This window comes from Genypterus blacodes, unplaced genomic scaffold (genome assembly GCF_046128005.1).
Source record: "Genypterus blacodes isolate CSIRO-AG114 ecotype Tasmania unplaced genomic scaffold, CSIRO-AGI_Gbla_v1 ptg000222l_1, whole genome shotgun sequence".
Taxonomy (NCBI): Eukaryota; Metazoa; Chordata; class Actinopteri; order Ophidiiformes; family Ophidiidae; genus Genypterus; species Genypterus blacodes.
The window spans coordinates 340,604-364,700 of NW_027467021.1; the positions used below are offsets into that span (position 1 = coordinate 340,604).

Here is a 24,097-nt window from a genome sequence, read left to right on the forward strand (position 1 = left end):
TGCTTAAACAGATACATTGGTATATTTTGCCTTGTTGTTATCTTCTATCTTCTGTTCTGGGTTTGTTTCTAAACGGCCTGGGACCACATAAATATTCCTAAATTGGAAATCTGAATATTTTCAACAAACATTTCCTTTTTTTTTTTTTGGGGGTACGGTCACAAAAAACCCCGACTCAGGTCGCACGGCGAGGCTGCGACCCACGAAATCCCAAAGGAGCCCCGGAGGAGGAGCTGCTGTCCCGTACGTCTGCTGTGGCGTGAGATTGTGAGGCGTCGACGTCCCAAACGTTAAACCTACATTCCAGTTGTCAGATAAGATGGCAGAGTTTGTGATTTGATCCTTTACTCCCCGACAGTCCCAAGAGATTTGGCGTCCAGAAAACAAACAGAAAAACTAAACAAAAAAACAACGAGAAGAAGAAGGAGACGAAGAAGAAGACTCCTCCCTCGCCTTCCGCCTTGCTGCTTTAGCGGATCGTACACTGGAAACTCGGCATTTGCACGAGCGGACAGAGCGGACAGAGCGGGCAGACGTAGCTTTACGACCACTGCAGCAGTTTCCGTTTCTGCTGCTCTGCTCCTCTTCCTCCTCCTCTTCCTCCTCCTCCTCTCTGCAAGGCTTCAACCCTCACAGAAATCAAGTCAAAAGCTTAAAAAGGGAGCGCGGTGCTTATTTGTTTGAAAGAGAAACAAAACGAGACAAAAAGAAGTTAATAAAGTCTATAAAGCTATACTTACAGGAAATACAAGTGATTCATAGTGAGGAAGAAGGCTTGGAGGCACATTCTGATATTATGTACAGTAAAAAGCTCGGGGTCTGCCGCCGCCGCCTGGACACTAAGCATGCTAATTCCTTTTCTCTTGAGCTGGTGTCAGACTGATGAGGGACGCTGAGGACAGGAGGACGGCGCCCCCCTCTGGCGGCCTCCAGGCTCAGCAGCCGGACTCTCAGCTCCACCAGGAGTCTCTGCGTTTTCCCTTCAGGCCGGCGGCGGCGGCCACAGTCAGATTCCCAAATCCCGGATCGCACGGGAAGAAAGACAACAACTGACTCAGCAAAAGGCACACTGGCACGTGTTGGCTGTGTGTGTGTGGGTGTGGGTGTGTGTGTGTGCGCATGTGTGTGAGTGTGTGTGTGTGTGTGTGTGTGTGTGTGTGCCATCACACTGCAGGGCCACACTCGTAATACTGTAAATGGGAGCAGCGAGGTATCCCGGGGTAACTGTCACTGGTTGAGCAGAGAGGGGGGAGGGGAGGCGACCCCACAGCGTCTGAGTCTCTGAGGTGAGGTATCGTCCGACTCTGCCGGCCTGTAAACACTATCCAGTGGAGCCTTCAGTGGACAGCTTTCTATGAACCTTAGAGAGGAAACAGAATGACAGAACCCGAGGAGACGAGGCCGCGCGGCGATGACGCCACCATCCCGGGAAGAGAGAAACCCAAAGGGCCTTTTTCTAATCTAGTCTGGGAGAAGAAAGGCGTGCAGAGGAGGCGGCGGCACTCAGAAGCGCCGCGGGTACTCGCACTGTTCACAGCGGTTGAGGAGGGGATGGTTGAGGAAGGTGCAGGCCGTGCAGTTCCAATGCATCCCCTCATCCTCCTCCTGGTCTGAGACGGGCTTCATGCTCTTACTGCTCAAGTCTGAGGGGGGAGAGAGAGAGAGAGAGAGGGATGAGGGAGGGGACGAGAGAGAGAAACAGAGATGGTATGGGTGTCAGTGTCACAGAGTGTGTATGTGATGAATGTCATGAAGGGAGAATGTGCACATGAAGAAGGAGGCTGTAAACGTACCGACAGATAAAGTACCTTTGGGGGGTTTGGGTGGGATGGGACCGAGGAATCCAATGTTGTCATAGAAGTTATGGATTGCACTGGGATTAAAGTGTGGTCCTGTGAGAAGAAGAGAAGAAGAGACATGAACAACCTGACAGATGTTCATCAACTCTCCCTTAAACATCTCAGGTCTGTTGGTCTCTGATGGACCCTGATGGATCCATGAGAGACCTGTTAAAGAGACGAAGAACACCTACACACTGACAGAGAGCCAGCACCCCCCAGCTACAGGAAGCAATCAGGAAGCAACCGCTAGTTAACACCACAATGGCAGCAGCTCATCAGAGCGTGCTGAGAGGATGTGAGCAGACCCCGACTGACCCCCCCCACACACACACACTCTTACCTGTTTGAAGGAGATCGATCTCTTTGGTGAGGCAGTCGATGTCGATCTGCAGTAACCTGTTTTTGCATCTCAACTGCTTCATTTCCTCGATCTGACGGAGAGGAGAGAGAGAGAGACAGCGGTCAGAACAGAACTGAGCTGACAAACAACAACAACAGCTGAGTCCACAGGAAGCCAGGACGGCGTTCAACAAACCTGCAGCTGCAGACAACATGCACACCAACATACACACTGATCACAGTCATCATGTCTGACTGGAACCTGCTGGTTAAACCAACACAACAAGTCACAACAAACCTCTCAGTCTGCCAACGCAAATATCAAACCGTCGTTCATACCGAAGGAATTTGGGAAGCCGAGTTGGATCTCTCCAGCCGCCTCCTGGTCAGGTCGTTCTCCATCTCGTTGACTTCCTCTTTTAGTTTCTCCAGCTTTTTCTTCTTCAGCTCCAGCTCGTCCCACAGCCTCTCCATGCGGGCCTTCTGATGAACCAACAGCGCTGAAAGACACACACACACAGAGTTGTCAGACGCCCATTCTGACGTTGGTGTTGGCTCATCGGCGTGTCAGACGCGGAAACAAACGATAGAAACTCATTCTGCTGACAAGAAACAAAGTGGAGCAGCTGAACGACACTTAACACACACTTCTACATAAATCACAGCATTCTTTCCCAGGCTGACAGCTCCATGATTTATATGTGAACGTTCATGTTGAGTTAACAACATCAACACAGAGCAGAGAAACACATAAACTGACACGCCTGATGTTTACTACATGTTCTTGTTTGTTTACCAGGTCGAGACTAACAAGGACCTGTGTTTGTGTGCAAGGTCAATATAGTTTGTCAGTGACATGAAGCATTAAGCTGTGGTTTGTGACTCCAAACTACATCATGTAACTTCATCCTGATTAGAAAGTTCAATATTTAAAGTTCAGTTAGGATGTGATCAAGAAATACAACAAATCACCACCAAGGAGGGTTAATGTCAACACGACACTCAGGCTCGGTCAGGCTCAGTCAGGCTCAGTCAGGCTTGTTTAGTTGTCAATCGTGACTTTGGAAGCTAACCCTTCCATTCAGCCTGTATCTCTTTGCTGATTGGTCCATATGTGTCTAAACACTGGACACCAGGTGAGAGTGACTGCTGGACAGTTGGCCTCGCCCCCTACACCCTCCAGCCTGATGCTGTGACCTCAAACTGACCTCTGTAACAACAGGCGGGCATGAGTGGTGAAGCAGCTGTGAAGGGGACAGGTGTGTGTGTTTTGCAGACGCTCCGACTGTGACTCAGCCAATCAGAATCCAGCATTACAGCCACTACAATAGTGTTTACCGAGCCAGATGATCTGAGTAAACTGCGGGGGGCAGCGGCTGAAGCCACTGTTGATGGTAGTCAGAGCAGCGTGCGGGCCACAGCCGGTGACTCACACGTGATGCAGTCACAAGCCCAAAAAAGGAGAAGACGAAGCGCCCCGCCAGGTTTGAGTCACGGCACAGAATGTGCCCGCTTCAGGATCTCACTGGAGCAGACGCAGCACATGAGCGCTGAGGAGTCACAGCGCCGTCATCGTGTCCACGACCCCCCCCCCCCCCCACAGCGAGTCACCTTCTCTTCTATCGGCCTAGAGGATACGGACGCACAGAGCGATGACTCCAGAGGCAGAAGCTCCGTTTTAGCGGGTGGACGCAGCTTTGAAACGCAGTAGCAGCGATACAATGGAGAGAGAGTCTGTAGAAGGGACGGGATTCTAAAGGCTGAACTGTCCCTCCACTTCATTTAGCACAACAATCTGATGTACTACTTTTTGTGTGTAGAGTAAACACGTATTTATTGTTGCTGCTCCTCTAAGGAGATCGAGCTCTGACAGCCTCACTGAGGCACGACGACTCCAGAGGAAACACACACTTCAGACACTTGACAGCAGCTAAACAAAGTCAAACAAACAGGACGGAGCCGACATGAGACGCCTGTTTGAAGCGCTGACACTTTAACCATGTCTGTCTCTTTGTTCTGACACATTAAAGTGTGGACCTGTGAGCTCCAACCTGAGGGAGATGATCTGTAAAGACCACATCAACGCCTTTAGAGACGTTAACAGTTACTACAGAATAAGAGAGCGTGTTTGTTTATCTGCATTTGGTTAAAAATGTTAAATGTTTTGACTCTTAAACACTTGTGTGTGTATTCAGTATTGTGCTGTGTATCTGTGCTCCACACACTCACACACACACACACACACACACACGCTCACTCACCTTGTGTGTACGCTGCGTCGTCTGAGCCCATGCTGAGTCTGCGAGGTTCGCTGGGCCGCTCCCTGTGGGGGGACAGCGGGTCTGTGAGGTGGAGGGGGTCTGGCTCCACAAAGTGGTGGTCCGGGAGGCTGAGGATGTTATTGGGGTCAAAGGTAGGAGACACGACTCCGGGGGAGACGGCAGGGGGCTTGTTGGGGGACACCGTTATTTTAAAAGTGTACTTGGTGTTGGGCTGAGTGACCACCACACGAGGAGACGAGGCCGTGGCCCCGCCCACCACAGAGGAGCGGGACTTAGGCGGATGGTGGTGAATGTAGGCCGGGCACACAGTCATCTGACCGCCTATGTTCCTGGCCCCCGACGGCCCCTGCAACGCCGGATTGGCTGAGATGTACACCGTGGGAGGGTTCCGACCCCCACCCTCGTCGCTGGAGGCGTTTGCAGAAATGTAAAACTTGGGTTGGGAGCGGGAGCCGGCCGAGGCCATGATGGCCTCCTCAGAGGGCGTGGTAGCAGCAGTGGGAGGGCTGGCAGAGATGTAAACAGTGGGTTGGCTGCGGCTCAGACCTGGACCTCCGATGGAGAGAGGGGTGGTGGGGACAGTAGACACCCCGGTAGAAGAAGAGGAGGAGGAAGAGGAGGGGCAGGAGGAAGAAGCGGAGGAGGAGCGCGGCCCGCTGCCTGTTCGCAGGACAGCTGTCGTGGTAGTAGAGTTGCTCCTCTGAGGAGATTCAAGTTTGATCTCTATCTGGTTCTTTCGTGGGCCTGTGGAGATGTTCTGGATGTTGTACTGGCTGATGGTGGGCATTACAGAGGAGCAGGAGGAGGAGGAGGACGCGCATGATGAGACGCCAGAGGAAGAGGCCTGGCTGCCAGAGGGAGCCTGAGAAAAGGAGGGCGCCTGGGGGTTTGTGGGGGAGCTGATGGGCATGTAGACGTGGGAGGTCTGGTGGCCCTGCGTCGGGTGCTGTGAGGTATGTGAGGAAGCGACGTGCTGAGGGCCGGACCAGGAGCCGGGCAGGGAGGAGGGATGCGAGATCTGGTAGATCTGCTGCTGGGGCTGGGAGGTGGGGCTGTACTGGGCCCGGCCTCCCGGCTGCTGACCGTGCCGGCTCGTACCAGACTGGCTGACGTAGGGCCTGATGTAGATGGAGTTACCCTGTGGACTGCTCAGGCCCGACTGCGGCCCGCCGTGTATGTGCAAAGACGTGGGCGTGTTGCGTCCCGTGGGGATCTTAGGGGCCAGCGTCACGGTGATGGGGTTGAAGCGTTGCGTCTGGTGGGGACCCCCTGCTGTTCCTTTGACGCCCAGAGGATAGAGTCCCAGGTGCTGGGGCGGCTGCGGCTTGCGTGTGGGCTCCATCACGCCAAACACATTGAGGCTGGAGGGCACCTGCACCGGGGCGGACTGGGGCTCCTGCTGGAAGAAGTCGCTGCTGGGGCCCTTGTTGGTCTGGAGGGGCCCGTCGCTCAGGCTGTGGGCCAGAGTCCTGCTGCCGTTCATCCTCGCGGGGGCCACGTGCACATTCTGAGTCTGCGGGCCCAGGTTCAGCTGGGTCATGTGATTGCGGAGCCTGGTGAAGCCGGGGTCGTCAGAGAAGCTGAGGGTTCCTTCTTCACTGTACAGGTAGGCCGGACTGACCTGGGACAAGTATTCACAGCAGGCGTCTAGGTTGTTGTTGTTCTGAGAGAGACGGAGGGAAGAACGGGTAAGAAAGAAGGTTAACATATCACACACTTAACCCTTTACGCTCTGCAACAGAAACACAAAGCAAGAGCATGAAACCAAAGCGTGTGGACTTTGTGTTTGTTTACCTGCAGGACACACTGGGAGACAACTCCCTCTGGGACTTCAGGGAACTTCTGGCACAGGTCATGCAAAACCTGAATGTCAATCTGGTGACTTCCCTGGGCCATTCGTATGTTGCCGGTTCAGGACTGCTGGCTCTGGTCTGCACACGGGGGCATCAGTGGTGGCAGCTGCTCGCCTTTATCTTGAACATATTTCTGTGTGGAGATCAAGAAGATGGGAGAAAAAACAAAGTCAGGACAAATGTGGCTGTCACTCATGAGGTAACATGCAGGGAGACGAGTTCCTCCTGAGTCTGCAGCCTGAGGAGGCAGAGAGTCACAGAGGAGGAGAGACGGACTGAGGTGGCCCAGAAGCTTCACAGCTACGTGTCAGAGCTCCTCCATGAGAACAGAGACTCTGACCGACTACTGAGGGAACGAGCAAACCTTCATGTGCCACAAACTTCACTACTGTAACCAGAATGAGACGCTCATCTAGAGGGGTGTGTGTGTCTGTGCGTGTGTGTATGTTGCACTTGGCTGCTTGCATGTATGAAGTGAACTCAGACTGGGAGCCGACCGCAGTATTCTCCTCCTGACCACGGTGACCCTACAGCAGAGCGACTGAAGCCTTGCTCATGGACACCCAATCTGCAGCCACGCGCTCAGGGATTCCAACTGGCAGCCTCCTAACTATCACTTAATAGCAGCTACTTCAGCGTGCAGTGATGTGGAGCAGAAGGACGTGTGTTTGCTGTGATTCCCACCGTGTGTGTGTCTGACCGCACGCTCTCTAAACGTTCAGTCAGAGGTAGAGGTCAGAGATAATCCAGAACCAGAGATAAAGACGCTAAACAGAGCGATCTGCTGATAATGGAGAAGGATGCCTCAGAACACATGGGCCTGTGATCACTGCCAGGAAGATGAAGCAGATCTGTGAGCAGCTGTGCTTCTGTTCTATCTGAGTCATGAGCCGTCAGAGCTGAGGAGCCATAAACACGTCCATCCATACTGAGCTGATAATGGGGACGGGCTGTCGGGAGGGGGAGGAGCCTGGGACCTGCTAGGACCTGCTAGGACCTGCTAGGACCTGCTAGGACCTGCTGGGACCTGTATGCTGTTACTAACACGGCTCACATCAGGGTAACAGGCTAAGACTGAAGTAGGAGCAGGAGATTTAGGCTGCTGATCAGCTTCTCCTGCTGCTGTGTGAGGAAGAGGAGCTGTAGAGTGTGTGTAGAGTGTGTGTAGTGAAGCTGCAGGTCCTACAGGCAGCAGGTGTCTCAGGTAAACACGATCAGATACACAGAGTCACACAGTCACAGCACCAGACTGTGGAATTCATGTTGTGTGTGTCAAGAGAGGAGTGCAGACGCAGCAGAGAGGGAGAGAGCCTATAACTGCAAACCAGAGGAGAACACACACACACTCAGGCTCAGCTGACCCACCTGCAGGTCAACTGTGTGGTTAGATTGTTTCCTGGCTTCATGAACCCAAAGCTCCCCACCTCTTCACTGTGCATCATCTAAGGTCAGGAGAACAGCCTGGGCTTTGGCACAGCGGGCCCCTGTGCGGGGGCGGCTCAAAGGGGGGGGGGCCGGGGGGCTCTGTCCCGGGAGGCTCAGGCAGAGCAGCCCCAGAGGCGTCGCTGTGGTGCCAGCAGAGATAGAGACAAAGCTTCCATTGCTGCGGCCGTTAAGAGCTCTGACCCACACTGGCTCCATCAATGAACTCATTCACCCCCGCACAGCCGATGCACCTCAGCACGCACAAATCAAGAGACATCACTACAGTACAACCACTACATGACAGGAAGTCTGAGGCTCTGCATGCAGGGACTCAAAGAGCTCACCAGGATCACACTGACACACACACACACACACACACACACACACACACACACACACACACACACACACACACACACACACACACACACACACACACACACACACACACACACACACACACACACACACACACACACACACACACACACACACACACACACACACACACACACACACACACACACACACACACACACAGCTGTTTGGAGGAATGCCTCTCCCTACAGCGATTGTTTTGCCCGCCCTGTGATAGAGCGGCTGTGAGGAGCTGCAGGCCTCACCTTGCCTCCCACAGAGCGCAGGAACGCAGAGGCTCTGGTGGAAACTTTTTGGAGGAGCCTCATCTTACCCAGAGAGCTTTCTGAGTCATCACAAGAGCCGAAACAAAGTCATCTCCCACCACATTAATGTCAGGCAGGTCGGACTCAAATAAACTGGAAGATAAACGGACATCAGTGGAAAGTTTGAGTCAGAAACCGACCTGGACCTCCGTCTGACCGGTCGGTCCAGACTCTGAGTGACACCGGCTCCTCATCATACACACCAGTGACTGTTTACATATTCAGACATGTTGGTGGGGGACAGCGTGCAGACATCAGGAGTCCCAGCTCTTCCCCACAGCAGCTCTGACTCCATGAGGCAGCTTTGACTCCATGAGGCAGCTTTGACTCCATGAGGCAGCTTTACTCTGCTTGTGTGTTCCTGTGTGCGTGTTTCTTGCACCATCCATCACATTCAGTCTCCTTCTGCATAGCAACCAATGAACACGTGACACATCACCACACGTCCCTTAAAGGGACAGTGCATCATTACAGAGGGACCCAGGACAACAAGTCAAATGAAAACACACTTGAGCATTAAGCAAGGCCAAGTTACACAACATTTATGACTTCTACACACTCCAGTCAGTCATTTACGTAACAAACATCTGACATGGGTTCCACACAGTATGAGGCTGTTCCTTTGTTCCAGCCAGCGACTCCACAGCAGAAACAAACCACACTACATGTGCCCAGGCTAAACTGCACTCCACCAAGCCACCAAGATCTGAAGCCCTGAAGCCCTGAAGCCCTGGAGCCATGAAGCCCTGGAGCCATGAAGCCCTGGAGCCATGAAGCCCTGGAGCCATGAAGCCCTGGAGCCATGAAGCCCTGGAGCCATGAAGCCCTGGAGCCATGAAGCCCTGGAGCCATGAAGCCCTGGAGACGGGGCCTCACAACGCTCAGAGCCGATCCACTCTGCTGCACCGCCCGCTCCTTGCTGCTCAGCTGCCCGCTTTACTAAACAGAGGAAGGAGGCTGTGTGTGTGTGTGCGTGTGTGTTGTGATGGTGGTGGGGGAGTGTGTGTATGAGCAGGAAATCAAAAATTCTTCAGCACCGCAGCTTGCAGCTGGTGTTTGATTGGAAGCAGGCAAGGGCACAAACTCCCCAGGTCCACTGTCCCCTCCCAATGCATGCTGGGATACTGGGAGGTCTCACCGACACGGAGGCTCGCCGACCTCTGCCACCGTCTGTGGCTGCCTGAGCCGCCGGTGGATCGACTTTGTTTTCCTCTGTAAACGACACAAACAACGGTTTAAGCACCGTGTGAGTCTGTGTGTGTCTATCTTTACCGTATAAGGAGCTGAGGAGGGAAGGGGGCACCGAGAAGTGGAGAGTGAGGCTCTGACAGGCAGGCAAGCATGCAGCAGGCCTTCCTCTGTGTGTGTGTGTGTGTGTGTGTGTGTGTGTGTGTGTGTGTGTGTGTGTGTGTGTGTGTGTGTGTGTGTGTGTGTGTGTGTGTGTGTGTGTGTCCCTCCCCCCGTTTGTTTCAGTCTTTCCTCCTCGTTTCACCTCTCACACAAACTCTCAGTGGGCACCATAGTGCTGCTCTCACCTGCATCAGCCTGAGCTGTGCAGATGTTCTGCACACACACACACACACACACTAACAAACACTCTGACTTTAGCAGCTCAGGATGTGTTCATATTAGGAACTAAGATTAGACAGATAAGAAGAAGATAAAGCAGGAGGCAACCTTCACCTCCTTCATGTTCATGATGAATCCTGTCCCAGTGAGTCCACATATGGACCCAGATGAGCAGCAGGTGAACCTCTGCCTCAGCATGTAAACAAGTGTGTGGTCACAGCTCAGAGAGAGGAGGATGCCACAGGACTCACAGCTACACACAAATACACACACACAGTACACTGAGATCAGTACATGGTCACCAGCCTGACTCACCTGTAAGTCTCTCTCACACACACACACACACACACACACACACACACACACACACACACACACACACACACACACACACACACACACACACACACACACACACACACACACACACACACACACACACACACACACACACACACACACACACACACACACACAGAGGGCCTTCGTCCTCCTCCTCTTCTTCTTCTTCATTAAAGGATTACTGGGATCTGACAACACATTCACATCCAACCAGTTTGTTTGCGAGCACAGACCGTAGCTTTGTCTGCAGAGAGAACTGGCCCGCTCTCTGGAAAAGAAAAGGCTTACAGACGGAGGACAGAAGTAAAGGGGGAAGAACAGAGCTGACAGAGCCGACAGAGCTGACAGAGCCGACAGGAGGATGAAGAATCAACCAGGCTGCCATGTGACTCGTCTGCTGGAGCTGCTGTCAAACCCACAGCACAGAGGCATCTAGAGCTCCACACAGAGCTTCATGCAGCCGAGAGGAAACTACACTCTTCACTTCCACAGAGCAACAAGACCTCAACTCCTCTGCTGCTCTAAGAAGAGATAGAGGGTCTCACGTGTGGCTTCTCTCACTCTCACACACATTTACACACCCTGCTCCAATTCATATAAACTATTTACAAGCATGATTTATAGATTTGATTGATAAGTTTGACTCCAGTGTGCTCAATCACACACACAATCACAGTGTCAATGGTTTGGAATTCATCATGTGGACGGTCAACATTCCACATCAAAAAAATCAATTGAGCCACAAACGTGCAGCCCCCGCCCCCCCCCCCCCCCCCCTCAGACCACAGCCTGGGCTTTAAATAGAGCCTGTTGATCCTAAACCACTGAGCTCTGTTTGCCTTCTACCAAGACGGAGATGAATGAAGAAGAAGAGGGAGAGAGCAACAATCTACAGAGCAACAAGGGGAGCAGAGTTTCTCTTTACATTGTGGCAACATTAATTGCCAGCTAACGAGCCCCAACACACACACACGCACACACCTTATTGGGGCGGTGTGTTTGGGGGGAGGGATCTTTCACAGATTGCTGGCATTCAGTGCAGTTATGTGCAGCCCTGCAGGCCAGGAGGGGGAGGGGGAGGGGAAGGGGGGAGGAACTGGCAGCCTAAACCTTCTGAACGGTGTTTAACCAAAGCAAAGCTGTGAGTCTGAGGCCTGAGCAAACAGAGCAGCTAACGGCGCTCTGCCTCATGTAGCATTAGTTATGGTTCCCATCGCTCCATGTGTCCTGGTGAATCCTGTTGTGTTTGGAGAGTCTCTCTCAGGCAGAGTCTGGTTCCAGAGTCAACTCCTCGTTCAGATCCTTCTCCAAACAAACAGCACAGAGCGAAGCAGGCAGATGACAGAGCACCAGGGAGGATCCAGAGCATCAAACAAAGAGCACTGATCTTTATAAACTCTCTCTCTCTCTCTCTCTGACACAGTCTGGTGCCAGCAAGGAACCATTCTGAAGTATGATGAAACCTTAATGACCTGGAGGCTCAGGCTACCCAGACTACACACAAGCACCTGAGCCACCAGGAGAGAGTCACTCTGTGGAGTCACTCTGTGGAGTCACTCTGTGGAGTCACTCTGTGGAGTCACTCTGTGGAGTCACTCTGTGGAGTCACTAAGTGGAGTCACTAAGTGGAGTCACTAAGTGGAGTCACTCTGTGGAGTCACTAAGTGGAGTCACTCTGTGGAGTCACTCTGAGGAGTCACTAAGTGGAGTCACTCTGAGACTCAGGACTCCACCCGAGTCACATTTAAAGATGCTGCTGGTCACAAAGCTCCAGATCCTCCTGTTCACTTAAGCCAAACACAGCCCCCCCTCTCCTCTGAGTCACACACACACACACACACACACACACACACACACACACACACACACACACACACACACACACACACACACACACACACACACACACACACACACACACACACACACACACACACACACACACACACAGGAATTTACCAAGTGCAGATTAAAATGTCACAGTTCACTTCATCAGTGCAGATGAATGAGTCATTGTTGTAAACGTTTGTTCCAAACAGAGAGCCGTTGTTTCTCGTAACAGCGAGCAGAAAGACGCTCAGATATAGACCGACGGGTTAAAGTGGCAGATACTTGATTAGGATATTGTTATTATCTCTGCATTTCCCACACTGATCATTTAAAGCAAAGACCTGCATCCACACAGAGCCAGAGGACGAGCTGCTGAGGACGAGCTGCTGAGGACGAGCTGCTGAGGACGAGCTGCTGAGGACGAGCTGCTGAGGACGAGCTGCTGAGACGGAGCTGCTGAGACGGAGCTGCTGAGACGGAGCTGCTGAGGACGAGCTGCTGAGGACGAGCTGCTGAGGACGAGCTGCTGAGGACGAGCTGCTGAGACGGAGCTGCTGAGACGGAGCTGCTGAGACGGAGCTGCTGAGACGGAGCTGCTGAGACGGAGCTGCTGAGGACGAGCTGCTGAGGACGAGCTGCTGCTCAACACTGGGCTGCAGCACGGCAGCAGCTCCTCACTTCATTCATGTGGACTCATACGGTGACTCAGACAATCAACCTGCTGGCTGCTGCTAAAAACAACTGGAAACCAGCTGAGATGCTGAGTGGACGCGAGCAGGCTGGGAAATGAGGTCACGAGTCATCAAAAAGACCTACTTCCTATTAAGTTTGCTGATTTGCTGATTTGGTTAGAAGACAACAACGGCTGCTTACTTCTGTCCTGTGTGACGGAGGTGAAGTGAAGGAAACCCAACATGTGAAGATACAAAGCAACAACTGCACCAAATCACATCTGTCAGCAATCTGTTTAAGGCACCAAGTTGGTTTCTGTCCCTTTGTCCCATAAACACCTCGGCCCGTCCTCCAGATAACAAAGCTGCAGACAACAAACGCATACATACCAGACATAACTTCCTTGTCAATCCCCCTCCACAGCCCCACCTTCAAGAGGAAGTCACACACACACACACACACACACACACACACAGAACATACCATCTCCCTGAAAGGATCACACCCAATATTTCCTGCAAACCTAAACTCGTCTCGTCAAAGTCGAATGTTTTTACAACTTTGTTTCCCATTTGAAGAGTAAAGATCTGATTGATGAACACAAACACAGGTTCAGCCAAAGACGCCACAGTGATGAAGACTGGGCGGCCCACCTGAGAGTGTTTGGCTCAAAGGCACATCAATTAGAGCTGCTGATCCCAGCTCCACCCCTCCCCACCTGATTGAATCAAGCCGGTTAGGGATTCAAACCCCCGACCTTTCATCCCACTGCAGCGAGAGCCTGGGTGGCAGCGCCGCCTCTCAACACTCCACACTGCAGAGGGATTGAACACAATGAGTCTGGCTGCACTCAGGCATGTAGGAGCCAAACCTTCAGCCTTCACTGCCTGGAGAAATGCACTTACTGCATGACAGCCTGCTCTTTGAAGCCCACAGCCAGAGGAACCTTTGATTTCAGCTCCTTCACTCCTCTGCAGCAGGTATTCACACACACACACACACAGCGTTCACCTGTAGTGTCCCCACACCTGCAGCCAGTGGGTGGGTGTGTTTACATGCACGTCAGGAACACTTAGTCTAGTTTCATGTTGACTGAAGGCCGAGTAGTAAACTGGGAATTCACCACATGATCCACATACGTGTTGTTCTACTGAGCTCAGTCATATGTGGAACATTAACAGTGACGATTGTTCAGCACGTCTCAATTCAGCAGAAGAACAGAACAGAACTGTGTAAACACGGAGGGCAGCTGAAGCAGCAGCAGCCACAACACAAACCCACACGTGTCTGCAGCCAAACTCCTGCTCACGTTGCATTATGGCGTCAAATCACTTTGCCACGGGTGAAACCAGGCGACTGGCCAACCGCACGCAGGCTGAGGGGGGGGGGGGGGGTTCTGCCTAAACCCCGGTTACTCACTTTAAGTGGACCTGCAGAGGCGCTGGTGCTGGTATCAGCTGATGGCTCCCTGCCACGTTAGAAGGGGCCACTGAGAACTTTCCTCTGTGCTCAAATCAGATAAAAGCTGTAAGAGCAACACGTATAAAGTTACATATAAAAGTAAAGAGACGTTTACGGCTTCAGCCAAAGAATTCATTCCTTTTTCCAAAACACAAGGTTTCTAAATCTCTCCAGCTTACACTTCCACACAGGTACACACACACACACACACACACACACACACTCCTCCAGGGGGTGGAGGAGCAGTCAGGATGCCTCGCTGCTGCTGCTGCTTCATTGTGTCGCCGGACCTGCCTGTGCTCGGCCGAGGAGAAAACCCTCCGCCGGAAATGCTTCCCGCAGCTGTTAGGAGGATCATTCCCCACCTAGAGGCCAACAAAAAGACAAATGGCAGCCAAGTCACGTGACTCCTCTGGCTCCGAGATGCCATTCAGGCTCAGTCCAGCCCTCTCCAAACATTCAGGTCGCACTCCTCTCCTTCAATGAGACCCCGGGCCCGTTTCACACACATTGGGGTGATTTGCCTGCCTAACATCATCACAGATAACAGATAGTGTGTGTGTGTGTGTGTGTGTGTGCAGCTTTAAAGCACTGCTGAGCTTCATCCAGCTGGCAGCTCCACGTGTTTATACGGCTCACGATGCCCACAGTGGAGCTCCAGCACAGACCTGTCATCAGGTGTGTGTGTGTGTGTGTGTGTGTGTGTGTGTGTGTGTGTGTGTGTGTGTGTGTGTGTCTTTGCAATCTCAACACAATTCAACGTATAAATGGAGGATATGACACAATCTGTCACTTAAGCAGTCACGGTTGCTAACAGGAAGTCTGCGTATCCATAGTAACGCTTCATCTCAACACCGGAGTGCGACTGAAACCTGCATAAAGTGATGTAACGGACCCTGAAGATGCAAATAGTAAAGTGCTTTAATCAGGCGTGTTCATGTCACAGTGAGTGGACGCCTGCATGACATAAGATGAAAGTTTATAATGCCGAGGGTAAGATGAAAGATAAGATAATGCATTCACACTATGGTGATTACACACAGATATACACACACACACTTCTGAGCCCCATTCATTACAGTAGTGACAGAGGAACTAAGCAAGTGAGGCTGCAACAGACACATCAACAGTCCAGACGGGTTGCCAGGTTTGCACCCACTTCTTCATACATTTAAAGAGAAAGATCTGTGATGCAGCGAGTGTAGGAGCGTCCGTCCCTCAGTTGGCCTGTGTGTGTGTGTGTTCAGTGGTGTGACAGTAGGGACGACATACTGAGCTGGTCCTGCCTAGACTGGCACCAACAGGTGGACCTCAGAGGGTGCCAGCGCCAGCCTGGCCTGATCCACTGCACAGACGTCAGCCAAGCCACACACACACACACACACACACACACACACACACACACACACACACACACACACACACACACACACACACACACACACACACACACACACACACACACACACACACACACACACACACACACACACACACACACACACACACACACACACACACACACACACACACACACACACACACACACACACACACACACACACACCTCTAAGGAATACAGCAGCAGGGCGGCTCTGTTATGACATCTCTAACCAGGAGCCGAGTCTGGCCAAGGGGTTTGGGAGGCCAGAGGGCGGGGCAGGGGGGGGCTAACCCAGGGACCCACCTGGACTGAGACCTTCATGTGTCCCTTTTACAACCAAGAGGAGCTTCATGGATCAATAACATCACAAACTAATCCACCCAGGGCCTCATGAGGCCCGGCTGAGGCCCGGCTGCCCAGCAGGCTCCTCTGGCTCTGATCAGGGTGCAGAGGAGTCTGCACCCTGTGGTTGATGCTCTACCAGCTGTACTTGTGTACGTTTGCAGCATTGTTGTGCAATTTCTAATGAGGGGACAGAAAAGGGGAAGCCAGCTCTGCTTCCTTCCTGTTGCAGCTCAGCAGGTCAGATGGTTTGAGGTGTTCAGGTTGTGTGCAGAGGCTGACTCCACAGAGCGTCACAGAGCGACCCACTCAGCCAGTTGCCCCTGGCAAAGCTACACTGAACCACAACAAACAAAGCGTCTTGGGTTGGGAGGACGGGGCCGACCACCACACCCTGCTGAGCTCAGCAGCCTGAGGCCCACGCCGTCACTGATAGGACAGCAGATCAAAGCCCTTTACCATGGTTACTACAAAAACCTGAGGGAGATGAAAGACTATCACGCAGACTGTGGGAGCCGTGATGAAGGACAGAGTCACATCTGCAAGGGAAGTCAGAGGGAATGCAGAGGCAGAACCTGCAGGCGGGATAAGCAGAGATGATAAGAGAGCAGCAGAACATGAAGAAGCCTACAGGTCAGCTGACGACCTGCCTGCTCATCCTGCAGGAAGCTTTGGAGACAAACAAGAGGACGAGGCTGAAGCCCGGAGCTGCAGTGTGTTTTCATCACTCTTTCCACACAGACACAAGCACCGCCGTGCACATTGATCCTACTTGAGCAGGAAACACAGAGCAGCTCTGTAGAGGCTTGTGCCATGATTTACCACAAACCACACGTCTGTCCCCTCTATTGTTGCTCCATGAAACTATAATGATGTGCATGGCCGGAGGACAGCAGGAGAAAGCTGAAGTTTACCTTTCAGATGTCACACAGTCACTAACAAAGCTCAGTGAGCGACACCGCCACAACGACCTGAAGAACAGGACCTGGGTATGGACCGGACTGCCACAGGCTGCTCAGGCTTCACCAGGAGAAGGATTGGGACCTTCGCCGACCTTTGAGATGCCAGAATTTCACTTTAAAAAGTTGTAATGTGGATGGCAACAGCACACATGGTGCAGGGTCCAATCTGATCTCAGGACCAGGACCAGGATCATCTTAGGCCAGACTGAGACACACTGATCAGCGGTTTCTGGGTTTTGCATCACAACACAACCCTCTAAAACATTATGATCATCATAAAACAATTGCAGTGACTTTTCCAAGGCTTTGGGCTCGTTCAGAACTTTCCAAACCCGTTACAGGACGTTCAGATTAAAGCCGTGTTCCTCAGCAGGCTGACAGGAGGAAGCAGGAAGTTCTCTCTGGCCTAATTGATCCCGTGTTAATAAAGTCGTCGCGACAGCACATTCTCTCTGCGTAACCAGGGGAACCAAATACACCCAATAAATCACAGACATGCGTAGAGCACAACAGGCTGATCCCACTAACATCGCTGGAGCGTCTCCGGCCGTCTCTCCGTCTAACACGCCGCCGGCTCTGGTTCCAATTAGCCTGAAGGCTCCATCCAGGGCAGCCGGCCCAGCCGCTCCGCTCCAGGCTTTTAATTGACGCTTGTGCTACTATCCGGTTTCATAGCCACAGTTTCTGCACAGGGAACTTGAAAAAACACTTCATTAGCATCAGAAGGAGCTCTTTAATTACCACAGAGCTGAGTAACTCCACATTCAGAGACGCTTACAGATATTTGGAGTTTGTTGATTTCTCTGGAGGATCCGGCCCAGGTTTAGTGACGCTGGGATCAATGTGTGCCTCATAAATACTGAGAAGTGCCGTTTGGGTCATGTGCTCATCTTTCCTGCACAATGTGGTGACATCACCGTTTCATTCATTTCTTTACTGAATCACTGTGGAATCTTAACACTGAATGAGATTCAAACACGTCCACAGCTTCATCACAGCTGGAGTCATCTCCTTCACTTCATTCATTACTGCAGACACACGCAGACACTTTCCTCCTAAACTGCATCTCATTTGCAACGTCATTACACATGCATGATCAAATGTAGATGTTAATTGTCGGTTAATGTAATTTGATGGACAGATCTTGTGGAACGTTTGGAGCAAAGAGATTCAGCAGAGATTCTGTTTAGAGTCATAAACTATATGCAAACATAATTGTGTTTGTTCTGCGTCATATCAGGCCGCCTGTAGTGAGACTTTCAGAGGGTCAGAATGTTGCTCATCAAATCCCTCAGGTGAACTGGAGGAAGAGGGACTAATGAAGAAACACAGGGTTTATTATAAAGTCATCAAGTTAAAAACAGAGCTAATGTCAATGTTCAAAGATCCAGACTGTGTGTCCCTTTGGAAAAGATGTGTCGCACTTTCTTTAGCTCTGCATTCAGATTGTGCAACAACAGAATCGTCTCAGAACGCTTCGGACTCAATCTAACATCAGGTAGAGGCAAAAGAGTTCAAACTTCATCATGTGACGCCTCCAAAATGAGGATAGAGTCCAACCAAACAGCCACTCTATGAAGCACAGAGCAGTACAATCCATTTAATAATTACATTTCCTGCCTTTGAGCAAGGCACTAACCCTCAGCTGCACACAGTCCAAACTCATGGGTCTCACCTGTTAATCAATAGATGGCCGCGTGTTGATGAGCAATGAGCGATAAGAGTTTATAGGTTTAAGTCTAGAGCAGCTTGAGGAATGGGACCCACACAGGCCCGTCCAGGACTGTTGTGGTGTGAACACAGAGGATGTGTGGAAACAGAAGCAGCGGTGTGTGAGGAACAGAAACACGCTGGCCGAGGTTTGAGTAACGGATGTGCTTGACTGATCTCTTGTTCACTGAAGCAAGAGCAGAGCGACACAGGAGAAGGTGAGGTGCTCTAATAACACCTCTGGCTGAGGAGGATGCGGTCCTTCAACCACAGGGCCAACAAAGAGGAACCAACATCCACACACAATCACATCCTCCAGCTCTGCTACTCTGCGTAAACATGCTGACTCATCTCACTGCACACTGGGTGAAAACCCATGGATGAATGCATGGACACTCACTGCCTTTACATGCACTCACTCTCTGTCTGCAGCTAATGCAAAACCTACATGCATGAGAGCATGAATGGGACCGCACGACCGAGTGACAGCAGAGGCCACTGCAGAGGGCTGCAGACAGACAGAATGACAACCCAGCATGCAGCTCCCAGAGCAGTGTCATCCTCCGTACAGGCAGCTTAACCCTTGAACTGCAGAGGAGCAGGAGCAGCCCTGTAGCGGAGGCCTCCATTTGAAGCAGAGAGCCGGGGGAGCTGCACAGGGGGAGGGGGCTGCAGTCAGAGCCTCTCTTCCTGACAGCCGCGCTCTGCAGTGGGGGAGGGTCAGAAACACAGAGCCCTCTTCCTGCGTCGGCTGCACTGGGCATAACGTGATGGATGGGACCCTCCCTTCCACTTCTCTGAGGCGCGTTTGGCACTGGGAGTCTTTAACTGAGGAAAACACAAAGTGAGCAGTAAACTGAAGTGGACACAAAGAGTCAAGACGCAGCGTGAAAGAAGGAGGATCGGGTTTACACATAAACTATTCCAGAGTCTGCAGGCTCTTATAGAAAATGTGCTGTGACACATGCAGAATGAGAAAGGTAAGCCAATATCACTTCCTATGTTAAAGCCACAGCGCCGAGGAGCCAAACAACAAGCATCTGTGCTGCAGCCAAGACGCTCAGAGAGCCGGAGAGCCTCAGATCCTCCGCCCTCCGCTCTGATTGGAGACCAACTGCACTGAAGAAGTGTGGAAACAGGTTTTTCAGGAAATAACGTTGAAGCGTTGGCAACACGGCTCAAGCTCAGTCAGTGGTGGAGCTCTCACACACACACACACACACAGAACCAAACCGTTGGAACAAGCCAGGGCGACTCTTCGCCTCCATCAACATGCGACGAGGCTCCGCAGGCCCACGCGCTCCGGTTTAAGCTCTGTGATTTGTTCGTCACCTGTAGCCATGGTGACTCGGCCTGTCAGCATGCATCTAATGAACATCTAAACAAACATTGTCTGTGTGAGGCCGTCAGACCTGATTCAGCTATCACACGCACGCACGCGTTTCTGTGTTAATACTGTGACATCTACACAGCAACAAAGGGTTAAAAATGCAACAAAAAAACTCAATATAAACTTTACAGAATCCAAAATATGCCATCCAACAGAAGAAGAAGTGGATCTCCATGTGTTGTGACCTTTGTACAGCAGTATTTATACTCTGGCTCCTCTCAGGCACATCACAGACGGCCTCGCCCCCCCAGCTCGGGTCCTTTCAGGAGCAACCTTGAAAATTGCAAGTGTCGTTTTCTTATGAAAGAATTTAGCACGAGTCACAGCAGGACTCGCTGCACTGTGACAGTGACTCGTGTAGGTCGCTGCTACCCGGACTCGGAGTCTCGTCCCTCCACGACCTTTCGCGGGGACAAAGTCAAAGCCCCGTGACGACAGTGCGAGCTTCTCCTCCACATCACCAGGAGGCTCAGTGAAGAAACTAACTGCCTCCATATCTGCTTCAGTCATTCATCACTTTATTCATCTGTTTTTAAAGAAACTCTCTCTCAAACGTTCTTTGTTATTCTATTCTTTCATTCTAAAGTAATTGCTCTTAAATCAAACTTGTACATTCTTTTGTTGTACTGGATTCAGACTGCGATGTTCTTGTGCAGCGTAAACACGAAGAACTGAGTGCTTTATTCCTGATTGGTCTCTAAAATGGAAAAGCAGAACTTAGTTACATTCATTCATTTATTATTGTTATAACCCCTACTTATCACTTAAGCTCAGTGGGGCCGCTCTACCGAGTCTCCAGAGTGGCAAATCAGCCGGCCTCCTAGCAACACGTTTGCCCAGCTACAGGCACACATGGTTTCAGTTAGAGCTCTGCACCTATAAACACTCGGCCATGGCAGCTTATTGGTCAGGAAGTGCTATGTTGACTGCGAGTCAAGACAGGCACAAGCTGCTAATGAGTGACACACACACACACACACGCACACACACTCGCACAGCTCAGGCACCACAACACAGTTTAGACTTGGAGGTGTTACGCAGCAGAAAGAGAAGTGACTGTGAGCTCTTTAGTGGTTGTGAGTAAAGTGAGCAGAGCAGTCAGAGGGTCTGTGGCTGCAGAGGACGTTAGGACGAGCACAGAGCGGTCAGGTAGAGCGACTACGCTGGGCTGTGAATCTAACCTAACCCGTGTCAACAAGGCAGAGCTGTAAATGGAGTCAGGATTTCAAAGGGCAGCTCTGTTTCTGAGCTGCCAGAGGAGTTTTAAAAAATAGAAGCGCCTAATTAGACGCAGGTTGATAAGCAAACAAAACGGGTCGACTGTTTCCTGCCACAAGCAAGCAGAGAACTGGTGTTGTGTGGTTGTGCGGTTGTGTGTATGAACATGCAGGTTAGAACTGCAGTGAAGTGACTAGATGTTAGAGAGAGAAAGACTCCACGTCCAACCCCTCACCCGGAAGCCTGAAGGACCCAACATGTCATGTATGCTTGGTTAACTGAGGCATGAATGAGCACGTGTGTACATACATGTTCTTATATTCACCGTACAGAATCACATTCTTTAAAACCAGGAATCCTGCCGAGGCCAAGCAGACGACCACAGAACCACACTGCCTGCCTGAGAGGGTCTGGAGTCCTGATCCACATGTAAACAGAGAGTCTGAGTCCTCTTCTGTTCCTTCAAGCACCACCACAGCGTTCACACGTCCTGTTTTGAGTCTTGCCTTACACACAGGTTTAATGTTGCAACCTCTGCCCCCCCCTCCCCCCTCACCTACGGTGGCCTCAGAAGAACAATGCCAAGAGGAAAACAACATCTCATCAGGTGACCCCTTCACTTTGATCTATCACAAGAGTACCAAAAGAACCTGGAGGCTAACCCTGTATATTAGGAACATCTGACCCATGACGGAGCCTGAAACATGTCAGATAGAACCTCCACACCTACAGCAGAGGGTCAAAGGTCCTGGTTGTATTTCTGTTCCCCTACTAACCTAAAAGGAAACTAAAACGTCCCTCTAAGAACTCATTTGTGGAATTAACAATCAGCCCAGATGATAACAAAGTGTCCCGAGCTGCACTTGAATGCATCTTTAGTGGATATAAATAAGGAGGAACCTCGCTGTTAGATTGAACACTTTAATGTCTCAATAGACCCTTAGATAAGCTTCATGAAGAAAGCAGAGTGAGTTTAGTTCTATCAAAGTTCTGAAAGGCTCGTTGGGTTCAAATCAATGCTTATCTGTTCCCACACTCACTTACAGATCGATACTTTATGAACCTTATAAAAACAATTCCTGTGTAGAGTTATAGAAAGGAGACAAACTTGTGACACACTTCAGAGCGATGCGGCAGTGACTTACTTAACACTATAAAAAGTTAGGACACATTGGGCAGCTAACAGACTCTAATAAAGACACTTTGGAACATGTAGAAGAGAGGAAAGTAACTTTTCAGGCGCAATAGCTCGAGTCTGACGCTTGTTGTTGATAAAGCGCTCAGTCTGAATGTCTGAAAGTAGCGACAAACTTCATGATTTAACGTTTCCATGAGCGGCGAGCTGAGTGGAAAATGTAGCTACCAAACAACCCAGGCTAACCAGAGTCAAGCTAGGACCACCGAACGACTCGATACCACATAACGACTCGGTACCACCTAATGACCCGGTACCACCTAGTGACCCGGTACCACCTAGTGACCCGGTACCACCTAGTAACGAAGCGGAGACTCAGCGGAGAAGCTACCGAAGGCGTTTTCCCCGTTACACAACGCAGGTACCGAGCGGGCCGACGGGCTGCACAGACCCGCGGAGCTAACCGAGCTATCAGAGCTAACAGAGCTAGCTGCTGCTGCTGGACACAAAAACTTTTTCCACACTTGATAACTTTTGACTCCGCGCTTTCTTCCAGACACACAAAGTGAATTCACACAAAACTAAAAGTACAGAATCAGACTCTAACACTTTTAAACGCGCCCTCTCCTTTTAAACCCAATAAAAACACCATTCTTCCGGCTCCTGTTCGCTAGCTGAGGCGTCTCTTACCTTCGCGACGCCGCTCCCGCCGCCGCTCCCGGGCCGCCTTCAACACCCCGAGTCCGCCGCCGGACCTCCGGAGGGCCGCGGCTGCTGGGAGAGAAGAAGCCGAGAGGGGTGCAGCTAGTGTCGGGGAGACGGAGAGCCAGCTGCACCGAGGCCCCGGGCCTTGTCTCGCCTCGAAATAACGCTGCGGGGAGGGACGTGAAGCCTGAGCCCCCCCGCGGTGTGACACAGACTCGGGAAAAGCTTTGTGACAGCTCCTCTTCTTCAGCCCCCCCCTCCCCTCCTTCAAGCCCGTCTTCGCTTTTCTCCTTCTTCTTCCTCACTTCAGCACATACGAATCAAAATACTCACACAGAATATGGCGGCTGCATAAGCAGGCCACTATCGCGAGAGGAAGGCGAGTTTCTCTTTTTTTGTATCTTTCCCAAAGTTGTGCCGAGGAAGAGGAGGAGGAGGAGGAGGAGGAGGAGGAGGAGGGGCCGTAAGTGCAGAGTGGGCCGACCTTCCTCCTTCTGCTGCAGGAGATGCAGGCAGGAGCAAGAACGAAGACGAGTCCGAGTTAATCTGAAGGTTACTGGAATGGAAAGTATGTGAAACAAGTGGGGGAGCAGCAGAAGAAGGTGGGCGGATGTCTGCTGGAGGCAACAGCCTAATATACTGCAGGGGTTCTCAAGCTGTGGCATGTGTTCCTGTGGCCGGTACACCATGGGCCCTTTGGTCAGGTCCAGGTTAAGTTTCTGCAGCAGGTCAACATGAAAACCTTCTGATTGTGTTGATGCTGTGCAGTATTATGCAGGTTCCATGAGTATGGAGTGCATGGACTGTGTGTGAGACTCAGCCGGTGGGGGGTCCATGCACCTCAGTCTGACCCCAGCAGAAGGACCTCCAGCATGCATCAGTAAATGTCCACCTTAAGAGCTGAAGCACCTTCATCCTCCAGACCCCCAGAGCTCTCTCTCTTCACCCCGTTTG

The 24,097-nt window shown here is 51.5% G+C and overlaps 1 protein-coding gene and 1 long non-coding RNA gene across 3 annotated transcripts in view; both read right to left on the reverse strand.

The window, feature by feature from the left end:
- The window catches only part of LOC143016285 (uncharacterized), a 35,500-nt gene extending 19,482 nt beyond the window's left edge, over positions 1 to 16,018 (reverse strand). The window contains exon 1 of the long non-coding RNA XR_012965505.1: positions 15,669 to 16,018. This is a non-coding gene — a long non-coding RNA (uncharacterized LOC143016285). The remainder of the gene's footprint in view (positions 1 to 15,668) is intronic.
- On the reverse strand, positions 62 to 23,564 carry tab2 (TGF-beta activated kinase 1 (MAP3K7) binding protein 2). 2 transcript variants are annotated; one of them, XM_076170540.1, is made up of 7 exons: positions 23,129 to 23,564; positions 6,257 to 6,448; positions 4,442 to 6,125; positions 2,520 to 2,680; positions 2,182 to 2,272; positions 1,809 to 1,892; positions 62 to 1,643 (listed from the first exon to the last, which is right to left on the reverse strand). In XM_076170540.1, the coding sequence occupies exons 2-7, from the start codon at positions 6,356 to 6,358 to the stop codon at positions 1,504 to 1,506; spliced, it is 2,262 nt and encodes a 753-aa protein (XP_076026655.1). In that variant the 5' UTR covers positions 6,359 to 6,448; positions 23,129 to 23,564; the 3' UTR covers positions 62 to 1,503. The 2 variants fall into 2 exon arrangements, with proteins under 2 accessions (XP_076026655.1, XP_076026654.1); XM_076170539.1 differs by having other exon boundaries at positions 1,794 to 1,892; positions 23,129 to 23,563.
- Between the last annotated feature and the right edge of the window lie 533 nt (positions 23,565 to 24,097).

Bases quoted from the DNA above. Each gene is read 5' to 3' on its own strand.
- tab2 (XM_076170539.1), bottom strand. From the start codon at position 6,358: ATGGCCCAGGGAAGTCACCAGATTGACATTCAGGTTTTGCATGACCTG. The intron at 1,893-2,181 runs GTAAGAGTGTGT...TTCTTCTCACAG, and splicing joins GATCGATCTCCTTCAAACAG to GACCACACTTTAATCCCAGT. The intron at 1,644-1,793 runs GTACGTTTACAG...CTCCCCCCTCAG, and splicing joins CAAAGGTACTTTATCTGTCG to ACTTGAGCAGTAAGAGCATG.